Genomic DNA, 17,972 nt, shown 5'->3' on the forward strand with positions numbered 1-17,972 from the left:
GAATTTTATAGGACTTATAGGTGCCCAATCCTCTCTTGTTCTAAGGGATCGTATAGAATTTATTCAATTTCCTTTTGTCTCAAAAGGAACTTTGTATAGGATGTTGGAAAAAAGATTCCGACATTTTAAACGAGGCTGTAGATGTACTCCCTCCATCCCAAATTGTAAGTCATTCTAAGAATCTTGAAGAGTCAAAACATTTTCACGTTTGACCAAAATTATAGAGTGAAATACTAAGATTTGTAACGTAAAGTGAGTATACTATGAAAATATAATTAAGAAAGAATCTAATGATATTTAGCTGGTATCATAATAATAATTATTTTGTCATATAAATTTGATCAAACTTTGAAAAGTTTAACTCTCCAAGATTTTTGAAATGACTTACAATTTAGGATGGAAGGAGTACATGTGAGAACTGAGAGGCAAGAGTGGGTGGTGCTACAAGACGGTCAGTCAAACGTGAGCGAAGATCCGTGGACGAAAAATCCTAGCGTGACCGGGGATTTCCTCAAATGTCCACACCACTCAAGACAAGCGAAACTTCCGCCTTTCCCAGCGCACAGCGTAGCGCTAGCGCCTCGCGCGACCGCCGCGAGCCGCGAAAGAACAGGGAATCCGGCCTCTTCCAAATCGAGCGCGTCGAGATTCGTGTCCGTCGTGCCGGCAGCCCCGGCAGGGCCGGCACCAGAACAGAACACCCACCTTTACTGCTGACGCGGGCACGACTCGTCGCCGTCGCCGCCGCCGCCGTCGCCGCCGCCGCCGCCGCAAAGCGCGGACCAGTTCCTCCCGGGTCGAATCTGTCGACTGTATAACACGCAGCAGCCTTAACGGCCGGCCCGCCACCGCGAGATGCCTCGGAAGTCGCACAAGCCGAGGGGCGCGGCCGCGCACGCCCCCGTTGGTCTCACGGCCGGGCCGAGGCCTCCCCTGAAGGCCGCGGCCCCAAACCCTAGCCCCGCGTCCGAGCTTCCCCAGGCTGGCGTAGCAGAGGCCGAGGGCCTTAAGGCACCTGACGCCGGGGCGTCCGCCGCCGCTGAGGCCCTGGAGCGCCTCCACGTCGGCCCTGCTTCTGATGGTGACCCGCCGTCGCTGCCGCCTTCTGAGCCCGTGGACGAGGCCTCCGCGCCGCCTCAGCCGCCGCCGGTCGAGGCGTCGTCTTCCGGGAGGTCTGCGGCGGGCGGGAGTTGGGAGGAGGAGGCTGTAAGGAAGCTGCACGAGCTGGCGGAGGTTGGTGGGGATGAGGTGGAGTTGACCGAGGAGGAGGTGCGCGCCAATGATCAGAGGCAGGAGGACGAGGTGATGCCATGTTCTCTCTATCTGTGTTTGACTCGTTGCTGATATTAGTTGGAGAAGCATTTTACTTAGCAGGTTTCGGTCTCGTTGTTATGGATGATTAACTGAACTTCAAGAGTTCTGCATTCTGCCTTACTGATTATGGTGACCAGCTGATAAATTGAGTGTTGTTTCTGTCTCTGTTTAGTAACTGACCTAAACCTATAGCCTCCTTCGTTCAGAGTGAACTGTCATAGTTCTTGTGTTATATCTGGGCGTGATTAACTTTAGACCAATGTGGAGAAATGCACTTTGCAAATTGTCCTTCTCATACATTTGCATTTATGCCAATCTAGTAAATACTTATTACTGCTTAAATAAGTATTTTGGGTCTGTTCCCTTCACCAGCGAAAATACCATTTTACAAAGTGTCCCTATAATACATTTGCATTTCTGCCAATCTAGTAAATACTTTTTATTTTTTATTTGTGCCCTTCACCAGCAAAAAAGATTTTTCCAAGTAATGTTGACTAGCTATAACAAGAAGCCAAATAGTACTACTACTTCCGTATGTCAATACTTGACGTTCCGACGCTGAGATTGTACTGCAGGAAGGTAACTGGAGGGGGTACTAGAAATTTAGAATGGAGTGTGTTTGGATGCTGCTAATTATAATTACAATTATCTTTGTTTTCAACAATTAAGCGTGTGATAATCAATTATTTTAGTCTGATAGAATGTAAATCCATTGCTCAGATCTGTGCCCTCGAAGCAATTTTTGGAGATGCTGTAGTGATTTTGGACAGAAAGGGAGGCCAGCGGTCTTTCCAGGTATATCCTTCATTTCAGTTTTCAGGTCATATTCTTTGGGGAGCAAGGATGTAATTTGCTAGTGTAATTACAGGTTCTTGTGCATATTGAGATCCCAGATTCTATAGATGTATCAACAAAGCTCAATTATGGTGATGGAACATTAAATTATGGGGCAACATGTGATGATGATGATGACCTTTTCTACAAGTTCAGAGTTGAGCATTTGCCTCCAATCCTGCTAACATGTCTCCTGCCTACATCATACCCAAGTCACCGTCCTCCCTTTTTCACTATATCCACATATTGGCTTGATAAACGGATGATTTCATTGTTATGTCGCATGCTTGATATGCTTTGGGAAGAGCAACAAGGGATGGAAGTAGCATATCAATGGGTGCAATGGCTCCAAAGTTCTTCCCTTTCTCACTTAGGGTTTGATAATGGAGTAATTTTGAGCAAGAGTGATGTGACATGTGATGCAGATGGTGAAGATAAGCGTGCTTGTCCAGACAATGCTCCACCAGATGTTATAATTCCAAGGCTGATGAGATACAATGACAATAAGCATCATGAAGCTTTCTTACATGCTATCCATGATTGCATGATTTGTTTCAGCGAGTGTCCTGGTAATTCTTTCAATTCCGTTGTGTCTGCAGTAATGTTTACGGTGTTGCTCTGTAGAAGTATTGTGCTGTGTTTTACTTAACAATAAAGGTGTTTGTTATAGGTTGTCCCGGCACAGTATGGACCTATTTGTCTATATTTATCAATTTATCATATTGCCAGTTGCCACTCTGCATACAGTTTACTCCCCAAAGTTCCTTTTTTATACAGTTCACTAGGTACTGGAGTTGTAACTTGTTACATTTTTTCCCCCATTACAGGTAGAAATAGACCTTATTCTGATTCCTGTGTTAAATAGTCTTTGAAAAAACATTTTTCTGGTTGTACTTGTTGTATAACTTTAAGAGCCTAGTGAGGTCTTCATAACTATCTCCAACTTGGATATGCTCTATGTCCATTTCTTTTAATCCTCATTATCTGAATTGATGCTGCTTCAATTTTTCTTTAAATCTAATTTGTTATCTTGTCAGGTGTTGATTTCATCAAACTTCCGTGTCATCATTTCTTTTGCTGGAAATGCATGCAAACATACTGCAAAATGAATGTCAAGGAAGGAAATGTAGTGAAGTTGCTATGTCCTGATACAAAATGTGAAGGTGCTGTTCCTCCGAATGTATTGAAAAGGCTGCTTGAAGAGGATGAATATGAACGTTGGGAGGGATTACTGCTTCAGAGAACTCTTGATGCCATGAAAGATGTTGTGTACTGTCCAAGATGTCAAACTGCTTGCTTGGAGGATGTAGGTAATGAAGCAGTGTGTTCAAGTTGTTTGTTCAGCTTTTGCACCCTTTGTAGAAATCGCCGCCATGTTGGAGAGCAATGTATGTCTCCAGAAGAAAGACTTATGATCTTGGAGGTACGAGAACTTGATTACCTGTATATTTAGCGTATACCTAATATATGATATTTAAGGCTTGATATGATCACAATATAGAAACTTTTAGTACTAATATATGGAATATAGAAACAGAAAATGGGAACTACTAGAAAACAGTTTACATATGCTCGAATCAAATGGATGGCATTCCATTGTTAAGATGTTTATTGTTTTCTGTTCTGAGTGTCTTAAGCAGAAACTATCATCAGGAAGGGTTACTGGTGGTGGTTACATTTTTTTTACCATAGTGTCCACAACGATTTCTGGCTAGATGCCTATGTATCTTGTGACCAGCAAACAAGATATACCTGTAGCTGTCTTTCCTACCACCTTTAGGGTGGTTATAGTAGACAGCATTTTGATATACTCTCTGATGGCAGTGATGCTTTAACTAATGCTTTCTGGAGAAAGGTTGATTAATTGAGGGGGGCAGTTTGGTTATGGTCTCTATAATATTTTTAGGAATCTCAATTCTTATCTTCATTTTTATACAGAAACGCCAAGAATCTGGGAATGTGCAAGGAGATCAGATGAAAATTCTAGAGGAACTACGCAGCCTGAAGGAAATTATGAAGGATTCAAAACAGTGCCCAAAATGCAGGATGGCCATATCTAAGACAGAAGGATGCAATAAGATGCATTGTGGGAACTGTGGGGAGTACTTTTGCTATCAATGCAACCGTGCGATCACTGGATATGAGCATTTCAGGTGAGTTATCTTTCAGTAATAACCACATTCTGTTGTTTGCTATATAGTGGTTTGACAAAAAAAAAATGATCCATTTTTGCATACAGGGGTTCTTGTGTGCTTTTCCCTCAAGAGGAACTGGACAGATGGGAATTGCAAATGAATCAAAGGGTCCGACGCCAAGTTGTTGCACATGCGCATGCTGAAATGCATGGGCGGGATGGTCAAGCTCATCCTTGCCCTACTTGTCGGCAACCGTCTCCAAAGGTAAACACCTACTTTGTTCAAAACAGAACTGAGGACTAAGGACAAATCCAGCAGCTGTGTATCTCCACATTTTGTTCAAAACAGAACTGAGCAATAGAATTTTGTTTCTGGCCATTTAAGCTTTTAAAATTGTGTTGTGATTATTTTGTTTATGAGATTCCAATTATTATTATTAAATAATGAGATTAAATAACAATGAGCCATGTCTTGATTGAATTTCATAAGTGCTAGTATTACACTATTACTTATTTGAATACTATATATAAAGTAAAATTGTTGCTGATCTCTAGGTCACTTTATTTTATTTATCGTTTGAACTATGACGAGCCTGGGCTAAACCACAATAGTGGCTTTTCTTGGACTCGTTACAGCTTGAAACTGTATTCTGATTTGCCCCAACCAGAATCAAACAAATGCCTTGGCATTACCTCTTATGTATTTGCTTTGGTTACTTTGGCAGATCGGAAACAACAACCACCTCTTCTGTTGGGCATGCCAGAAGCATTTTTGTGCCCTGTGCCATAAGACTGTCCAAAAGCCTGCACAGCATTATGGTCCCAAAGGATGCAAGCAACATTCGGCGGATCCCTGAACGAGGTTTTCCCATATGTGCATCAACACCATGGTGGCAGTGCAATTTCCAAGTGTTTTGTGCAAGTGCACATATATACTTATCCTGGGACGTACTTTACTCCTGGATTCCAATTTTTGGCTGCGAGCATGTTTTGAAGCTTCCATTGTCATTGTACCTACACTAACAGTTCGGCAGTTTACATTCGTGAACATGAAGGAACTATTCATTCATTCAGTACCGGATGAATTTTTTAGATTACTCTGTATATTGAAGATGCGATTGAACACCAAGTCAAAAACCAATAGAACCTTGCAGAATTCTGAGAGGGAAGATTATTTGTTGTACTGTTGGATTGATCAATATATACAAAGAATATGCTACATGTTTTCTTATTTTAACTTGGCGTTCCCAATAGTTGGCCGTGTGGTTCAAGTAAGGATGGGGATGTCCCTCCAAATGGATACCTGCGGTTCATCTTTAGTGTAAGTTAATGAACTAAATATACAATTTCTTCTCTTATTTTTTTATTTAGTTACACTAGAGAAGAACCACAGGTACCTGTTTGGAGCACCATCTCCATCCTTAGGTTCGAGTGACGGTTCTCATTGAAATATTGAATGTTCTTGCTGGTTGCCTGCATCTTCAAATTTTTCCCCTTAAGGGCTCGGTCGCTTGGCCTTTATTCCATTGGTAAGAGAGTTGACCTGGTCAATTAACTAGTCAGCATCAGCGAGGCACTTCATGACGCCATTCCATGTGCCCATTGCCGTACTGCCATCTCAAGGATCTCAGGCTGCAACCACATGCTTTGCAGGAACTGTGGGAAGGGTTTCTGTTATGGCTGCGGCAAGCCATTATATAATCACAAAAGGTAAGCTTGTCTGAACTTCCGATGACCCTAGTCAGAAGTGTTGTTTGCTAAGGCCTTGTTTAGTTCCCACCGAAATCCAAAAAGTTTTCAAGATTTCCCGTCACATCGAATCTTACGGCACATGCATGAAGCACTGAATATAGATGGAAACAAAAACTAATTACACAGTTTGCCTGTAAATCACGAGATGAATCTTTTGAGCCTAGTTAATCTATGATTGGATAATATTTGTCAAATAAAAACAAAATGCTACAGTACCGAAATCCGAAATCTTTTCGGAACTAAACAAGGCCTAAGTGTCCTCTCCATATCTAACCTCCTCATACTGCTTCTGAAAACAATCCTCCTTGAAAGTGAGCAATGTATACGTGATGAGGAGCTGAAGTCAGTGAGGCAGGCTGATGTGGTTAAGCAGATACAGAAAGAAGTAATGGCGCCCGGGGTCAGAAATTATCTGTGCCCGAGTTGTCACCAACAAAACCCCAAGGTAAAGTTGTTGCTAATTTTGCAGACTATAGGATTCTAGATGAGCGATAGCTTTGTTGTCATCTGAATACCAAGTTAGACGTTTTTTTTTTTTTAAAAGAATACCAAGTTAGACATGTCGTAGTCTCTTATGAAACTGAAAACATAGACCAATATTTTTATAGCTGAAAACGCTGTGGTGCTGTGCTGTTTCTACTATGATCAGATGGGAAACAACAACCATATTTTCTGCTGGGCGTGCCAAGTCCATTACTGCGCGCTGTGCCGGAAGGTGGTTCGGAAGAGCTCGGAGCACTATGGTCCCCGGCGCTGCAAGCAGCACACTGTCGACCCCGAGATCCCCCCAGCAAAAGAAGGATGGTGAACCGGGTTTTCAGAAGTTCAGAGAGGTTCATGTTCTACTATAATGATTTGCAAGCCACGCTGACGTTGTCACTTGTTAGAGCAGGAAGTGGGCCATGTTTTACTGTGCCAGTGTCATACCATGTAATTGTAAATACATATATTATGCAATTTCAATTTTCAACGGACATGGTTACAGTTATTCTCGACCCCATTGGGTTCCATAACACCAAAATTTTTAGAGATGTCCGTCAGTCTCCGGAAGCGCAGGAGGATCCTCCAATCGTGTGACTTTCAGCACCCCTGGGACTTCTGCTCATTTGGCAAAGTATTGGCGGACGTCAATACGTTGAAATGTACGTTGTCGATTCTTTTATCCAAACTTGTAGGTTGCATATATGTAATATTAGCATGGGCTAGTATGGATTTAGCTCACTTGATAGTCGACGGGCCTGGTTGTTGGTGATGAACGCGCTGAATAGCCCAAGCTCACTCTCATACGTTGCGCTCCGTGCTGCTTCGACGCTGAGGTTCAGGAAAACACGACAAGGATCAGTACAAAATACAGGGTAAACATAGGAGGTTTTCCTCTGGATTGGTGGTTTGGAGAGATCCGTCTGCCATGCAAACCTGCCGAGCACTTTGGCGAGCAGGCGGTTGTTGTACTCCTCGACGTCTTCCACGCCGGTGTCCGGGACGCTGACCGTGGCCTCGAACAGGTGGATCTCCTGGCCTCTCCGCTTCGGCGGGCCGACGGCCGCGGCGTGGGCAGCGACGGCGAGCGCCACCAGGACGGCAACGACGGGCGACATTCTGCCGCAGGTCGTCTTCATGTTTGCAGTTGCTCGGTTGCAGGCTTTGCAGTCGCAGCTACTGAAGATTTTCCTTTTTGTTTCTGTTTCACTCGGTTTGGGATAAGGAGGTGAACTAGAGCCATTTTTATAGGGTGCCTGTGCTGATCAGTTACTTCTGATTCGGGAGTTTGAAAACTGTGATTAAAAAGCTAGCTAACTGAAGATCATTCATGAATATTAACGTTTCTACTGTCATTATAGCAGTAATGCAACATGTCATGTCAATCGCCAGCAACAGGCAAATGCATTCAAATCGAGCAAACTGCTCCGTGGTGGATCAGGTTCTGATCTGGAAGACAAGGGTGCTTTTTTGTTGAACAAACGAGACACAACATGCTGCACAAACTTGGGAACTGAGAGAGAAAAATGTCAGGAAAAACTTTGATTCCTTATGCATGACACTAATCAGCTGACGCATGTCAATGAACCAACAAGAGGACAGTCATATGGCTTTTTTTTTCCTAGCCCGATCATATGCCTACATCAGTTACCCATTTAAGCTAAGTCTTTCAGATGCACGAGTGCCCCTTCCTATTCTGGATCTTCCGTCTGCAGAACATGCAGTAGTCGGTCATGCACGCCCAGCAGAAAATGTACTTCTCATCATCCTGTGTGCACAAGATAATGTACCCCTCAGCTTCACATCAATTCACCACCCCTAAAAATACAGATCGAAAGCATATACAATTACTATGAGTCTAGGTTCCCTTACCTTGAAGTTCTGTGCACGGCATTTGGGGCATCTGACGGTAGAACCAATTGGGCGTGCTGCATTTCTCATCAGGCGTTCAGGTTGTATCTCTGCCATTTGCCTCTCCCACGCCGCTATGTCTCTCGCCGCAAAGAGTTTGCAGTCCTGATCCCTGCAATGCAATGAGTTGTGGTTTCATGCTACATCATGTCAAAATCGTACTTGTGTTTGCGTAAACATAAGTAGACCAGAAAACATAGAGCTCTTCCCTTGTGTTTTAGAAAGAAATAAGGATACTTGATGCCCGAAAGGCCTACCTGAAATGCTGATAACCACTGATGGCCTTGCCGCAGGCAAAGCAGAAGAACTGGCCACAGTTTCCGCACACCATTTTGTTGCACCCTTCTGTTTTGGCGATGGCCATTCGGCATCTCGGGCACAACCGCACATCCTTGTACAGTTGTCTGATGTTGAACAGTTCCTGCGCCATCTCCTTCTCAGTCATCCTGCCTGAAACCTGTACATTGTCAGTAAAATCATAGCATGCTGCGACATTCTGGAGCGGAGAATAAACTGCACACTACAAATCAAGGATCCTATATAGGAGTATACCTTTCGGAGCTGTATCTGTTCTTCAGGAGTAAGACACTTCTTCCCTGGATGACATGGCCCCTTACAGAACGAACAGAAGACAAAGGAGCATTTTGGGCATTGTGCATTGTTGTCCTCATCTTCCATGCAACCGATCACACAATTTGGACAGTAAACCACGTTTGACATTGAGTCCAGTGTTTTCTGAAGGAGAAGCCTATCCCAACGCTCATATTCTGCTTCTGTAAGAAGCCTCTTCAGCACATATGGTGGAATTGAATCTTTGCACTTGCTATCAGGGCATATCAACTGAAATACACTACCTTCCTTGACATGCAGTCTGCATAAGGTCTCCATACACTTCACACAGAACAAGTGTTGGCATGGAAGCCTGATGAAGTTTGAACCTAATTGTTTGAATAGTAGGGTAAGATTTACAGGAGAAGAAACTTCTTTGTAAGCACATTTCGGGTTCCCTGGCTCCCAATAAATATAAATTGTCTACTATATTGCACTTGCACCCAGGTAATTGGTTACAACTAAGGCACAGTTGAACAAGGTAAGGGCCTAACATGACACAACAGAGTAAGTGATAGGCTTAGTCGCTTAGAGGTGGAGGAAAGTGTTTACCTTTGGTCTGGTTAAGACATATCATGCACATATGGATAGCCTCAAGAAAAGCTTGATAGCGCTTCTTACTACTGTAGCTCAGCATCAAAGGAATTACAGACTCCAGTGAGTTTGTTCTTGAGATTGCACGGTGATCTGCGTTGTGGTTGACAATATCTGGACCCAGTGTCATGTTTCCATCAATCCAAAGATAAGACATGGAAGAATTATGTAGCCATTCAACCCATTGATATACGACTTCCTGCCCTGGCAGCCCTGCCCAAATAGTGTCAAGCATCTGACAGAGTTGAGAAACATAAGGCCCATCCATCCACTTAGCAGTGACAGTGAAACTTGGGGGGTCTTTGCTAGGATAGGACCGTGGAAGAAGACATGTCAATATCAAAGGAGGCAGGTACTCGAAATTGCAGGTGTACGAGAACTCATCAGGTCCATCGTCATGTTTATAGTCACACCATCCTACATCCCTGGGGCTAGCATTAGGTGCTGAAAGCTTAGCGCACACTTCGATGCCATCAGGTAAATGATAATGTATGTAAATCTGGAATAGATAAATAGACATAAAAACCATCAAGATCAGATTCCAGCCATCCAAGATTAACTGAAGCAACGACATTCAAATGAATTAACATTCATATGAATTAAATGAACAGATGATCATGCATGACCAGCTCAAGAAACCTGGAAACTTCTAAGCCCTCCTTTGTTTTCAAACACAATGAGATCATCACCATATATTGCCTCCAATGCCGTCAGCTGCAGCGGAAAATCATATATCAATTATAGGCGAACAGATGATCAAGCTCAACAACGTGATCTAAAGAAAGAAAGTTTGGCTCTGTAGTATGATCAACTCCGTGAGATTTTGAAGCACTGCAACATATATCAGAACTGGAGTCCCAACAAGCTAATTTTTTTCTTAGACAAACAGCAAAATCAGTATTCATATTAGTAAGTAAACAGCCTTGCAGCCTTGCTCCATGTCATGATCAAATGCCTTTTTATCTGGTCATTTTTTGTTTCTTATATAAATTAAATTCTACATGTCCCAGCAGCATCCCAAACCCAAAGAGTTATAAACCCTGCGACACAAAACCATCTCATCATTACCATCCTGCAAACTGATCAACTAAATTAGAACAAGCATCATAGCACACATCACGATCATGGATTCCGTCCCAAAAATTCCAATCTGATGACTAATAAGTATACTGAACCTCGTCCAATTCTAATCTGATGACTAATAAGTATACTGATGAATTACTGAACCTCGTCCTCCTGCCGCTGCTGGTTGTCTCGTATCTCGTATTCCTCCAGCTCCTCACCGGCGAGGAGGCTAAGTCCAACCCCCGCAGCTGTACCCGCCGCCTCCAGCCTTGACTCCGCCTCGGTCGCCGCCACCCACGGGGAGTCAAGGTCGAGCACGCCCTCCTCGGCCTCGTAGCCACCCTCGGCCGCCACCGCACTGGACCCCGCACCGTCCGACGATGAGGCCTTGTCCGAGAAACGCCCGCTGGTGCTGCCGGAAGCTAATGCCGCCATAGCACGAACTCGGGCTCTGGCGCCGGACGTGCGCTCTCGTTCGTCGTTCCGTTAGGTATTTAGACTTTTATTTTTGCGACGTTTATAACGAGCCTTCTGAACAATTACAAATGACTTCTCGTCCATAATTTTTTTTAGTAAAATTTAAAAAATTCTCTTCAATAATTTGACATCTCAATTCTCTATTTTTTCTAACTTGATATATCTTCCTGTCTAATGCTTAAATGTGCCCGCGGGCTACGTACTTGGCATCTGTCTTTCTCTTCATGCTTAGTGAGGTTCTTCGTTTCATTAGTGTTTTTTTGTGTTTTTTAAAACAAAATTTACCAAACTGTTGAAAGATAAAGATCTTTTTTTCTTCCCATATTATTTTGGGAGTTAGGAAACAACAAGATTTAGAAAACGAATTTTACCAAACGGTTGGAGATGCTTTGGAACTTTGGATGGTCTATACAACTAAAGTTTAGATGTGGACTAAAATTTAGTTAAGTTAAAGTTTATCTAAATCATCTTTAGTTAAGTGATGTTTGATACATGGACTAAAACTCTAAAAGTAAACTAAAGCAAAATATTCTCTAGACTTTAGTCTACTTTAGTCCAAATTAGAAACTAAAGTTTAGTCCACTTTAGTTCAAATTTTAGACTCATAGACACCTTTTAATCCATTTTACTGCAAATTTTACTAACTAATGGACTAATGTCTAAAGCCCACTTTCAGGCCTTGTTTGGTTCCCCTTGCTAAATTTTAGCTAGCTAAACTTTAGTCACTTTAGTAGCTAAAGTTCCAAATACATTGATTAAAAGGAGCTAAAATAGTTTAGTTCTATTAATCGCCTAAGAGCAACTCCAACACTACCCTATATGCACTTGGCAAATCCTAATTTTTGGCAAAACATAGAAAAAGCTCCTCCAACACTACCCTATATGTACTTGGCAAAATAGAATGCTTGGCAAAAAGAGGGCCAACTGGCTCAAATTTAGGAGCGTTGGGAGCGCTTGGCATCCTGCCTACGCGGTGGGACCCACACATTTAGCATGCACGCATGCCTTAAATAGATTGCAACTTTTGCATAAAAGTCTCTCTGATTTTTTCAGGAATCACAAGATAGTCCAAATTTGCCAAAAAAATAGCTAATTGTTGGAGAAGCCTCTTTTTTTCACTTGGCATTTGAGCTTTACACTTGGCAAAATCCAAGATTTGCCAAGTAAAGTTTAGGGTAGTGTTGGAGTTGCTCTGAGTACATATTTAGGTACCTATCGACTCAAGTTTAGTTGGAGTATCCAAACATACTATAAGATTAGCAAACATATGCATGCATGTTGTTACGTAGCCTTCTGGACGACTTATGACTAAAATTTATTATTTAACTAATGTATAGTGTGTCTAATTTGTTTTTGTTCTAAACTCTTTTATGTTGTCTATATGTGCGCTTCTTTAATTCGTATGAATATGAGAATTGAAGATTAACCAATAACTATGAAATCACCACAATCTTCCTCCGTATAATTCCTTTAATTCATATACGAGGTGGTTTTTGACAAAATATAAACCAAAATCTTTTTTGCAAGTTCTTTTCAAGGGAACGCATTGGCTTCGACAATAGACATGATTGCAGCGGCATGATAATCTAAAGGATCAACTTATTCTTGCGGGACAACATCTGGAGACATCAGCTCTACAATTTTTTAGATCTACTGGATGGTTATCTACAAGACATGTTGATCTTGCTTAGGCCTTGTTTAGTTCCTCCCCAAAACCAAAAATTTTCTAAGATTTCCTGTCACATTGAATTTTTGAACAAATGCATGGAGTATTAAATATAGACGAAAACAAAAACTAATTACATAGTTTGCCTGTAATTTGCGAGACGAATCTCAGTTAGTCTATAATTGAACAATATTTGTCACATACAAACAAAAGTGCTACGGTGGTCATTTTCCAAAAAAATATTATTAGGTAAATTGTTGAATATATTCTTATAATAAATTTATTTAGCGATATAAATATTACTAATATTTTATACAAACCTAGCTAAACTTAAAACCAATACAAATTCCATAGTGACACTTTTTATGGGACAAATATAGTGAATAATAAAATCATAAAAAACATAACTAGATAATACAATCCCTACGAATACCTCCGAAATACTAAGTTGGTAGATCTTGAGACTTATGAAGTCATCATAGAGCCCTGCTTCAATGCGTATGTCGCTTTTCATTGAAATAATAAGGCCATAGATTATAGAATACATATAAAAAATATGAGCAATGGCCATAGATTATAGAATACATATAAAAAAATATGAGCAATCGCGTCAAGTCGATGATTACTATGAGAAACCTAATCAATTAAGTCGCGCTCACCTTTTACAAGTTGTTTTTTTATCCCTTTCTCATGTATAATTTCTGGCTCTGCCCCTGTTAACTTATGCGGGGCACAGGAGAAAGTGACAAACCAGTACTTTGATAAATCAGCTTTTCATACAATGTTAAGAAATTACTCTAACTCGATGATATCTAGGGTTCAATTTTGCTGAAAATCACTAAGGCATCCATATTGAATGGATCGTTCTGGCCATGTCCACCTCCGACAAGAACTCTCAAGTTTGTCAGTTCATATGTTACACACCGGGAAAGTGCAACGCAGCTAAGTTTGTCAGTTCAGATGTTAGACACCAAGAAAGTGAAATGCAGCCAAGACAATAATAGCCTCATATTCATTACTTGGTTTGGAGATTGTAGCTGAAATTGTGTCAAATTGATTGGACATAGTAAATCCGTGATAATAGCATTACATTTCACAGAAAATTTCACTCAACATTATGTGGCACTCATCAGTGACAAGAAGGGAGCAAGAGGAACACGTCGGGGATGCCGGAGAACCGGCCGGCGGCCGGCAGTGCGGTGGTGCTCACTTCCGCTGCCATGGTCCAGGAGACCACCAGGCTGCGCACCAGGGCTGTGCTGCTTGTGGCACGGAATAGGCCGCACAACATCGACATCACCATTGGCGACGTCTCCAGGGTGGTGGCTGGCTGTGTCCGCATGCCGCCACATGAGATGCGCACCATGCGCCATCGCCCAGAGGACTTCATGATCATCTTCGACGCTGCCCATCAGCGGACCCTGGCGCTCCGGGTGGGGAATGTGCGTGTCAAGGAGGTCCTCTTCAACATTGTCCCCTGGACAGAGCACGCCCATGGTGGGGATGTCACCTGGTGGTACCACGTCAGGATGGCCATCGAGAACCTGCCGTCACACGCCTGGAACCTGGACGTGCTCAAGGAGATGCTGGGAGAGGTCTGCCTCTTCGACAAGATCGACCGGGCAACATACCGTCAGCAGGCCTCGGACATCCTGTACTGTTGGGCATGGATGTGGTTTCCTGACGCCCTGCCGCGCTCCAAGACGGTCACCTTCTTCTCCAACGGCGCAGGCCAGACACCACCACCTTTGGGCACCAGCCAGCAGCCCAGAGAGGTTGCACCACCACCACGTGGCAAGAGCCACAACCTGATCATTCACTTGGACCTGGTGGAGGACTGGAGCCCGCCAAGGGAGCGCACGCCAAGCTCGGGCCAAAGTGGGATACCCTCCTCGGTATCCTCCGGGCCAGATGAATGCCCAAGGATCTACAACTTCGACGACTGGCAGCCGGGGGTCCTGGATGGCCTTCAGGCGCGCCCAAGGCCTGTGGCGTGCCGGCCCCCCCAAAGAAGCTTCGCCCCCAGCCCCGACGACGACAACGACGATGAGCGCCGACAACGGGACCCCTCCCGCGGCCTTCTGCAGCAGGGCATACAAGCTTTTAGCCTGCTGCGACGCACTACAGGCTCCAGCAACAACGGTCCGGGGGATCGTCAGCGTACCCGCTCCCCCCCACCATCCCGGCGCTGGGCCCGCGATGCCGAGGATGACGCTGGCCAGGGGAGGGGCAGGCAGCTGGCGCGCGACGCGCATACCTCTCCGCGCAGGCGCGACCCGATGCGACTGGAGGATGCTAACTGGGAGCGACGCCGTTCGCGCTCCCCGCCGGCCAAATCAGCACATACAGATTTGCAAGATGCTGCGTTAGGGGCGATTGGCAAGGGTGATCTTGGCTCCGCCCTGTTCTCTGGGACCCTTGTGGCAGCAGAGGAAGCACCTCCCCCACCGCCCAGACACCCAGACCCGATGATGGACTGGTTCAAGGAAACCTGCACTGGAAACATCTGGACTGATATCTCCTGCTCCTTTGGCAACTATGACCCGATGCTTGCCGAGGCAATGGCAGCTTGCTCTATGGCCACGAGCAGGCCTCTATCCTTCTCCACCGACGGCAGTCCTTGGGAGGAGCTCCGCTCGCCAGTATACACCCCCAACAGCACCAACTGGGACAAGATTGCTGAGCTTACGGAGGAGGCACAGGCTCTTGGGCTTGGCAATGTGATTCATTTCGGCCCTGGCGTGCAGCGAGAGGAAAACGGGCGTCTGATCACCACTGGCATCACTGAGCAGGCTGCAGAGGAGCTGCTGAACGCGCGCAGGGACACGATTGTTAGCAGCATGTCCGTTCCTTGTGAGCAGCCAGTCCTGGCAACTCCATCTGCACACATGCAGCAGGGCAAGACCTCCGGGAAGACAAAGGCAACTAAGACTGCAGTGGGCACACTGAGGAGGAGCACCAGGCAGAAGGCAAAGATCTCCTCAGTCCCAGTCTCCAAACGCGCCTCACACCGCCTGATCAAGGCCTTCGGAGTGGCTGGCAACAATGAGCCCATCGGGGATGAGGCCCTCCAGGCATATGTCCAGACCTTTGCCACACCGCTCTCCCCCGAGCACATTGAGGCAGTGCGGCGCCTCACTTCCCTGGACAGTGGTCCGGTGATGGCAGCGACAGCTCAGTTGGCAGCGGCAGAAGGGGACCCTGCTGCAAAGGAGTGAGAAGATGACGCTGCCCAGCCAAGAGAGCTTTTTCTAGTCCATGTTAGTTATCCGGGATTTGTCCCCAGCTGTTAGATGTCAATGCCCAGGAGGGCTGTTGAGTGTTGTACTGAGTCTTGTGTGCATGGCAGTTGCCCAGGTTGTGTCCTCTAGTCAGCGGTTGGTAGTAGTATGTGGTGACGGTAAGCGTCGTTCTGGTGCGTGTGGTAGATGCAGTTTCAATGGTCCTGTTGTGGTGGAAAACAAGTATTGGTTCGCCTGGTGTTTGTTCAACAAGTGTATCTGCAACTCAGTGGCTTTAATAGTAGCACCTATGTTGTCCAATGCATAGCAACGATCTCACCATCCTAACCTGGAATGTTCGAGGTTTAAATGATGCAGCACATAGGGAACTGGTCAGAGAAGTGATAACCTGCTCCAAACCGAATATTGTTTGCCTACAAGAAACAAAGATAAGCACTTTCAATCGAAGCCTTGCGTACGAAACACTTGGGCAATGCCTTGACTCTTTCCTTGAGCTTGGTGCACAAGGGACCAGGGGTGGAATCCTGCTTGCTTGGAACTCAGACACCATCTCAGTGTCAAATGCGACCCACAAAACCTTCTCAATCACGGCAACCTTCTCTTCTGTTACTTCTAGCAGCCAATTCATGCTGACAACATGTTATGGCCCAACAGACGATGGGAGAAAGGAAGATTTCCTGGCTGAGCTACAATCTATCAAGCCTCAGGCGCCTCGGCCTTAGATGATCATTGGTGATTTCAACTTGATTTACCAAGCTGCAGACAAAAGCAATCTGAACCTAAACAGACGGATGATGGGTAAATTCAAAAGGACATTAGACAACTGTGAGCTCATGGAAATAGCACTACAAAACAGGAGATACACTTGGTCAAACGAGAGGGTGAGCCCTACCTTGGTGCGCCTGGATAGGGTATTCTGCAATTCAGACTGGGAAATGGCCTTCCCCAACTTTGGGCTCCACGCCCTGTCAACAGGTGCTTCCGATCACTGCCCGCTACTACTCAATCGACAAGAACAGATCCTAAGGAAGGCTACCTTTAGATTTGAGAATCACTGGATCAAGATCAATGGATTCAGTGAAGTTGTACAGGAGGCCTGGGCCAAGCCACAGCTAGGCTCAGCACACACAGTACTGAGCAAAAAACTGTCTGAGACAGCGAGAGCACTAAGAAACTGGAGCAAACCACTTTTCAGCAATGCTCGCCTACAGCTGCATATTGCCAATGAAGTGATCCTCAGGCTCGACATAGCACAAGAAAGCCGGCACCTCTCTGAGGCAGAAATAACCCTCAGACATGACTTAAAAATCAGGACGCTGGGACTGGCAGCGCTTGAAAGGATCAGAAGAAGACAGGCGTCAAGGATCATCAACATCCGGGCTGGCGACGCTTGCACGAGATTCTTTCATTTGAAGATGTCTGCCAGGAAGAGGCGCCAGTACATTCCCTCGCTCAAACGACCTGATGGCTCCTTGGCGTGGAACCACGAGGACAAACAACACATCATTCAGGGCTACTTCGATGACCTGATAGGGAAGAAAGCTAATAGAACATCCACACTGCACTGGCCAGAACTACAGCTAGCGCCACTGCAACAAATCCGAGGCCTGGAACTGGACAGACCATTCACAGAAGGTGAGATCGAGTATGCTGTCAAGATCCTGCCCTCAGAAAAGGCACCTGGCCCAGATGGCTTCACTAGTGATTTCTATAAGCACTGCTGGCAGATCATCAAGGCTGACATCCTTAGCGCTTTCCACTCTTTCCACATACAACACTGTGGCACCCTCAACCGACTTAACCAGGCCCAAGTGGTGCTCATCCCAAAGGTGGAAGTGGCAGCATAACCAAAAGATTTCAGACCGATAAGCCTAATCCATTCCTTTGCAAAACT

At 44.8% G+C, this 17,972-nt stretch overlaps 3 protein-coding genes across 3 annotated transcripts; 2 read left to right on the plus strand and 1 right to left on the minus strand.

Moving 5' to 3' along the window:
- LOC8063901 (E3 ubiquitin-protein ligase RNF14) lies at positions 531-5,513 on the plus strand. Its single transcript, XM_002446981.2, has 7 exons — positions 531-1,302; positions 2,035-2,109; positions 2,183-2,717; positions 3,186-3,571; positions 4,087-4,301; positions 4,388-4,547; positions 5,008-5,513. Exons 1-7 carry the CDS (start codon positions 856-858, stop codon positions 5,137-5,139), a joined length of 1,950 nt encoding a protein of 649 aa, XP_002447026.1. The 5' UTR covers positions 531-855; the 3' UTR covers positions 5,140-5,513.
- LOC8063902 (potential E3 ubiquitin-protein ligase ariadne-2) lies at positions 5,616-7,011 on the plus strand. Its single transcript, XM_021463701.1, has 3 exons — positions 5,616-5,992; positions 6,347-6,479; positions 6,684-7,011. The coding sequence occupies exons 1-3, from the start codon at positions 5,925-5,927 to the stop codon at positions 6,840-6,842; spliced, it is 360 nt and encodes a 119-aa protein (XP_021319376.1). The 5' UTR covers positions 5,616-5,924; the 3' UTR covers positions 6,843-7,011.
- Positions 7,906-11,128, minus strand: LOC8071093 (E3 ubiquitin-protein ligase RNF14). The gene is made up of 7 exons (XM_002448393.2): positions 10,856-11,128; positions 10,268-10,342; positions 9,587-10,127; positions 8,978-9,363; positions 8,683-8,882; positions 8,387-8,537; positions 7,906-8,282 (listed from the first exon to the last, which is right to left on the minus strand). Exons 1-7 carry the CDS (start codon positions 11,126-11,128, stop codon positions 8,184-8,186), a joined length of 1,725 nt encoding a protein of 574 aa, XP_002448438.1. The 3' UTR covers positions 7,906-8,183.

This window comes from Sorghum bicolor, chromosome 6 (assembly GCF_000003195.3).
Source record: "Sorghum bicolor cultivar BTx623 chromosome 6, Sorghum_bicolor_NCBIv3, whole genome shotgun sequence".
Lineage (NCBI taxonomy): Eukaryota > Viridiplantae > Streptophyta > Magnoliopsida > Poales > Poaceae > Sorghum > Sorghum bicolor.

Coding starts and splice junctions, on each gene's coding strand:
- LOC8063901 (XM_002446981.2), top strand. CDS start 856: ATGCCTCGGAAGTCGCACAAGCCGAGGGGCGCGGCCGCGCACGCCCCC. Junction 2,718..3,185: donor TTGTTTCAGCGAGTGTCCTG/GTAATTCTTTCA, acceptor TTATCTTGTCAG/GTGTTGATTTCATCAAACTT. Junction 4,302..4,387: donor ACTGGATATGAGCATTTCAG/GTGAGTTATCTT, acceptor TTTTGCATACAG/GGGTTCTTGTGTGCTTTTCC.
- LOC8063902 (XM_021463701.1), top strand. CDS start 5,925: ATGCTTTGCAGGAACTGTGGGAAGGGTTTCTGTTATGGCTGCGGCAAG. Junction 5,993..6,346: donor CCATTATATAATCACAAAAG/GTAAGCTTGTCT, acceptor CCTCCTTGAAAG/TGAGCAATGTATACGTGATG. Junction 6,480..6,683: donor GTCACCAACAAAACCCCAAG/GTAAAGTTGTTG, acceptor TACTATGATCAG/ATGGGAAACAACAACCATAT.
- LOC8071093 (XM_002448393.2), bottom strand. CDS start 11,128: ATGGCGGCATTAGCTTCCGGCAGCACCAGCGGGCGTTTCTCGGACAAG. Junction 9,364..9,586: donor ATGTCTTAACCAGACCAAAG/GTAAACACTTTC, acceptor TCAAACAATTAG/GTTCAAACTTCATCAGGCTT. Junction 8,538..8,682: donor AGTGGTTATCAGCATTTCAG/GTAGGCCTTTCG, acceptor ATTGCATTGCAG/GGATCAGGACTGCAAACTCT.